Raw genomic sequence first — 5,924 nt, forward strand, 5'->3', positions numbered from 1 at the left:
ATATATATGTATATATATATGTATATATATGTATATATATGTATGTATATATATGTATATATATATATATATATGTATGTATATATACATATATATACAATATACATATATATATATATATATATATATATATATATATATATATTCAACCCATCATACCATCATGCAATAATCTTATTAATCACATGTCAACCATCCAAAACAGAAAGGAACACCAAATTAAACAGCACCATTGCTCATCCCCTCGCTTAGGCAGAGAATTCTCGCTCAGGCGAGAGAGTCTCTCGTTCAGGTGAGACCTCATCGCCTAGGTGAGAGCTCGAAATCCTGGAACAGTGGCCCTTGCACTATCTCGCTTAGGCGAGACCCTCCTCGCTTGGGCGAGATGCTCGCTCAAATAAATGGAGCTGGTCGCCTGGACGACTTTTTGCGCAAGAATTAGTGAGCGAGCCTCAGCTCACCTCGTCTGGGCGAGATAGCTTGCTTGGGCGAGATTATCAGTCCTCGCCCACTGCACAGGCGCGTAACAGGCCAGAAATACAGCCAAACAGTTCAATAGCATATTTCACACACTCAAGACAGCGTACAGATCGTCAAATTACACATACATTTCAAAAAAATACGTGAACATCAATTATTTCGCAAAACCCTAACTTCCCGTACCTGGAAAGGGGTTACGCGAGGCTTTGACTCTGGACCGCGGAGCACTGCAGCTCGAGAGATGGACTGGACACTGGTGGAACAGTAGCAAAATAGCATTATTACGGGACCTTAAGTGAAGGAATACAGAAAAGAGCCCTTACATGGAACAGGCATGGGATTGGGAATCACTTACATGGAGCAGAAGACCAAAAACTGAGCTTGAGCGGACTTGTTCGAGATGAGGAAGCGAACCCTAGCAGAGCTCTTTTGGCAGCGGAGGGAGACGACTACGTTTCTGTGAAGGAGTGAAAATGAGTGTAGAATTAGGGCAACATGAAAGACTTTTATCCTATGGACCGGCCTTTAGGCCCATTACTGTAGGGCAACCCTTAAAAGGGAGCAGAAAATAAAAAGGGGGCCTTACATGCATGAATCATATATTTATATTATTTGTAATGAGTTTTTCACGTACCACTATCCTAATTGCCACCCAATAATACCTTACTATTATTATTTAGTTTATTCATGCTAACAATGTTTAAGGTGGTGAACTGCGTTAAACATATGTCGATCGATCTTCAATATCAACGATTAGTGTGTTTGATTGGTTTGCATGTTGGTCAACTACTTTTTGATGTTTGCTTGAGTTCTATATGATTTTTAATCCGATGAGATAAGATAAATTTATAAATTTATGTTATTTTTAATTTTTAATTGATTTGTTCTTAGTTGTAGTGTAATCATAGATAAGTTATCCTTATAAATGCATCATACATTATATATCTCGTGCATGCATTATGCATTATGTATCTCATGGCATGGCATGGGAATCTCATAAAACAAGGTTATGATTAAAGGGAAAGCAACAAAAGCATGAGTAACGAAAGCGAAAGCATTAGTTGGGATTGTGGCGATTGTGGAGATAAGGGTGCAGTGAACATTGCTGTCCCTGAGGGACCATAACTTTAGGGAAACTATACAATCAAATTAAGATAAAGTATGGTTTGGTAGATAACGTTAAGAAAAAGCTTAACGTTAAACAAAAGTGTGATGTTTTTTGGTCAATTAACAAAGCAAAGGTTACCTCAAATCTTGCATGAGCCAATGAGCTCTTTCCACCTTCATCTTTTCCGACAATGTAAAGAAAGTTGTCAAGAGCTAATTGAGAATTTTAAGTAGAATTGTGACTTTTTCTCTCATAATAAATTATGTGAAATTATTGCAATCACTTATGTTCATGAGTTTTCTGATGCATACATGGTGGGAATCACTAATCACTATCATATAAGTATTGACTTTACCAAAAGTAACTCCCGGTAACTGTAAAAACAAAAACAAATTAAGATTGAAAACCGCTCCACATTAAATTAAATACATAATTATTTAAATTTTAATAGTTGTCTTTTCAATTAATGAACATATCTCTTAACATCATTTTCAATTGTTGCATCAACCACACGCTGAGAAATATCCATTTTAGGAATCTTTCATTTGGATTATAAGCCATGACCAGCATAGTTGTGGCCAAGTTTGGTTTGTAATGTAGCTGGACAATGAAATTCCGCACAGTCGAATTGATTTTTATCGTCTGGTGTCTATCAAAGAGTTCTTTGCGTATTGGCACGGTAAAAGATTACTTAAAAGTAATCCAACACCAAATGAAAAATCTATACTTTATAATCACCAAAGCTTATACAAAGATATGTGATAAATTTAAGAAAAGGAAACAGAAGGGGTAAATGGAAGAGCAAGTTCAGTGAAGGGAAGAATCACAAATATGGGTTTGGGTTTGTGCAGTGTTGTATTGATGATAAGTTTAGGGAGACTTATTAGACTTTCTCTTGAGCACAATAATCCATGTGATGACTTCCAAGAATAAGGCAACTACGCCCAGCGCAATGAGCACTCCAATGTAAGTAGTTTTCCATTTCTGTTCAGGATGCAAGATGCTGAAGCCTCTGAATATGTTGATGATTCCCAAGATAACCACAGTGTACCCAATGCAGTGGTGATACGCGTTCCATATATACCTGTACTTGTGAGTCTTCACTGGCCTCAAGAACAATGCGAAAATCTGCAAAATTTCTCACACCAACAGCCTTAAACTTCATCCTTAATGGATTAAGATGTGAAGAAGAAGAATATGTGATTTACCTGTAGAGTGGCAAAGCAAAAGAGGGCAATTCCAAGATTGCGATGCACACTGTACTGAACCCCTTCTGATTGGCTTCCAAGTTTCATACCAGTTCCCCATCCAGCAACACCAATGGCATAAGCAGAGATTTGACAACCAACATGGATATAGAACCAAGCTGGATCTGCAGATGGAAAACTCCTCATGTACCTTGCTATCATCACTCCAAGGGGAAACAGCACACCCCAACTCACAGCATTTAGAATTCCATGAATCTGTCATTCAACAAAATCACATCATTTCTATCCAACACAACGGAAACTCTAAAAACATTTTCTTCAACACCCACAAAAGTCAACAAACAAACACCCTTTTGGATTAAAAATGTAAACAAGTCAAAACAGATCAGAACCAAAACAATACCTTTATTTTCCCCAAAATCACAAAAGAAAAAGAAAAACAAAGCCCAAAATTCACACTTGGCCATACAAGAATTAACAAAAGAAAAACACCCCCTTCCGAAATCACCAAAAAAAAAAAAAGAAAACCTTCTTTCCTTGAAATCTCAACAACCAATAAAAACCCAGAAAAGCCCTGTTTTTCATTTCTTTCTGAAATCTCAAAAACCAATTAAAAACCAAAACCACAACTGTGCATCAACAAATTCAGAAAATCGACCCCTCCCATCCAAAAAAAAACGTTTTCCGACATCCCAGAAATTCGCAATAAAAACAAAAACCCCACATTCTTAAACCAAAGAAAAAACCCATTTCTCCACGACAAACACAGTCGCGGTTCGTATTCTCCCATCACAATTAGAATTTTTTGTCAGGAATGATAACCAACCCCATAGTCAAAATTAAAGCTGCCAAAACACCACCACCAGAACAAAACAACACACTTTTTTTTCCTTTTCCAAAAAGAAAAAAAAAAGAAACAGAAAAGCTCACATTTTTCTTCTTGGTGATGGGGTCGACAGCAGGGGCAACATTGCTCTGTTCCCCAGTGAAGCTAAGAATACCCTTGGAATTCAAATTGGCGGGTTTGAAGTCATGCCTATCTATTCTCCCCGCGGTAACGGAGGGCCCCACCTGCCACACGTGGTTGACACTCTCCACCTTCTCCGGAACCTTAACCTTCGCGAAGATCCTGATCACCCCTCCAACCTCTTCGCCCCTCATATCCCACACGTCGAACGACAGTTTCCCGGGAACAATGTCGCTGTATGACTTCAAGTCAAGCGTGTTCACCGTCACCGCGCCGCGGTCGCCGCCCTTGAACGCAGCCAGCACCTGCGCCCCCACCATGCCAACCCCCTTCAGGTTGATCCCCCACGAGACCCACCCTCCTGGGCTCGGCGGCGCCGCCTGGAAGGCCACCGAGAGGGAGGCGTTGGCGGCGTCATGGGTCCAGTGGAGGAAGGAGTTCAGCACGGGGAGGTCCACGCAGTTGGCGAAAAGCTTGTTGGCAGAGTCGGTGAGCCTCTGCGTGGTGCAGGTGAGGGCGGAGGGCGTGGCGGCGCTGGCGGCGAGGACGAAGAGGAGGAGGAGGAGTTGAGGAGGCGTTGGAGAAGGCGGTGAAGTCATTGGTGTTGGTGGTGGTGAGAGGAGAAAGAAGGGAGAGTGGGTTTTAGAGAGAACAAGATAGTAAAGACAAGTAGGTTTTGTTATGTTTGGTGAGGAGATGAGTTGGTGAAGTTAAGAATGTAAGGTCGGGAATTAAGGGAAAGCTAAGAACACGCGAATGCAGAAAGAAACTGTTATGTTTTATGTGCAAAACAATGCATTAATATGAAGAAGAAGGAGAAACCGCAAATAAATGAAGGTCCATCTTTGTCATGTATATCACCCCCAACCAATATTTTCCATCCTTATCATGTATATTTTATATTTTCTTTTTTAGGAGTTTTATATAGAAATAAACTAAATTGTAAAATGTTTCCAAGAATTAAATTAAATTATGTTGAATTATATCATGGTTTGACATAGGGATGTCAAAAAAATCCGTACCCGTGGGTATCTGTTGATAAAACCCGCAACGGGTAGGAAATTGATATTAAAAATGGATACCTGCTACCTGCGGGTATGAATATTTTTTATACCCGCATATTAACGGGGCAGGTACGGGTATAATAGTATCCGTACCCGTGGATACCCGTACCCGCTAAACTTTACCTTATATATATATATATATATATATATATATATATATATATATATATATATATATATATATATATATATATATATTAGCAAACAAAATTATGAGTCTTCATCTAATAATGATGGTCAGATTCTTACCCCACAAATGAATAAATTACTTCCATATACTGTGGAGGTATTGATGTGTCTCTAAAACTGGTTATGGACCAACATGGAAGGTAATGAAATTAACACTTTTACTTAAATATTTTAATTAAGTGATTGTTAGAAATTTTTACTGAACTTCTTATGTTTTAAGGCTCTTCTAGATTAAAATTGGACAACATGAAACTTTATACAATGTTGCAAGAGGTGGACATTGATGAAATTAGTAATTTCTTTAATACTTTATTAAAAAATAAACTACAATATAAATTGGTAGTGATTTTTTATTTGTTTGTTTTTCAAGAATCAATCGGAGAAAGGGGACTTGTTGATCTAAACACTAATTATGGTTAAATTAACCTTTTTTAAAATATTTTTGTAAATACCCGCGGATACCCGTGGATACCCGCGGATATGAAAAAAATAGACGGGTACCCGCATAATGGATACCCGACGGATATGGATACGAGTACGGAACAAATATTTATCCAGCGGGTAGGGTACGGGGGAGCTACTACCCGTACCCTACCCGCCCCATTGACATCCCTAGTTTGACATGTTAATTCAATTATTAGGAATTATCATACCTTTTAATTTCATATATTATAATCAAATTTAGCTTTATTAATTTTACTTAAGAGTGGTTTATTTTTCTAACTTAAAATTAATGCAATAAATATTTGAATAATTCTTTTATTATATTTAGTCATGTATTTAGTTCAAACTTTTTTTACCAATCCTAATTTCGCCTTTGTGATAAACAATATTTTTGGATTACCACGTGAATTGTTTTGTTTAGAGACTAGAAATCATTTATATGTAAATTATTTTTTAATTATTTT

The 5,924-nt window shown here is 37.9% G+C and overlaps 1 protein-coding gene across 1 annotated transcript; it reads right to left on the reverse strand.

The window, feature by feature from the left end:
- Nucleotides 1-2,301: 2,301 nt before the first annotated feature.
- Nucleotides 2,302-4,568, reverse strand: LOC114185805 (cytochrome b561 and DOMON domain-containing protein At4g12980-like). The gene is made up of 3 exons (XM_028073725.2): nucleotides 3,727-4,568; nucleotides 2,797-3,051; nucleotides 2,302-2,716 (listed from the first exon to the last, which is right to left on the reverse strand). Exons 1-3 carry the CDS (start codon nucleotides 4,360-4,362, stop codon nucleotides 2,459-2,461), a joined length of 1,149 nt encoding a protein of 382 aa, XP_027929526.1. The 5' UTR covers nucleotides 4,363-4,568; the 3' UTR covers nucleotides 2,302-2,458.
- Between the last annotated feature and the right edge of the window lie 1,356 nt (nucleotides 4,569-5,924).

Source organism: Vigna unguiculata, chromosome 5 (genome assembly GCF_037176805.1).
Source record: "Vigna unguiculata cultivar grain cowpea cultivar isolate G323 ecotype 2 chromosome 5, ASM3717680v1, whole genome shotgun sequence".
NCBI classification, from domain to species: Eukaryota; Viridiplantae; Streptophyta; class Magnoliopsida; order Fabales; family Fabaceae; genus Vigna; species Vigna unguiculata.

What these genes read in the sequence shown, in the direction of transcription:
- LOC114185805 (XM_028073725.2), bottom strand. Translation starts at nt 4,362, where the DNA reads ATGACTTCACCGCCTTCTCCAACGCCTCCTCAACTCCTCCTCCTCCTC. An exon ending in CCATCACCAAGAAGAAAAAT is followed by an intron (nt 3,052 to 3,726) that starts GTGAGCTTTTCT and finishes GTTGAATGACAG; the next exon opens with ATTCATGGAATTCTAAATGC. An exon ending in TTTGCTTTGCCACTCTACAG is followed by an intron (nt 2,717 to 2,796) that starts GTAAATCACATA and finishes GAAATTTTGCAG; the next exon opens with ATTTTCGCATTGTTCTTGAG.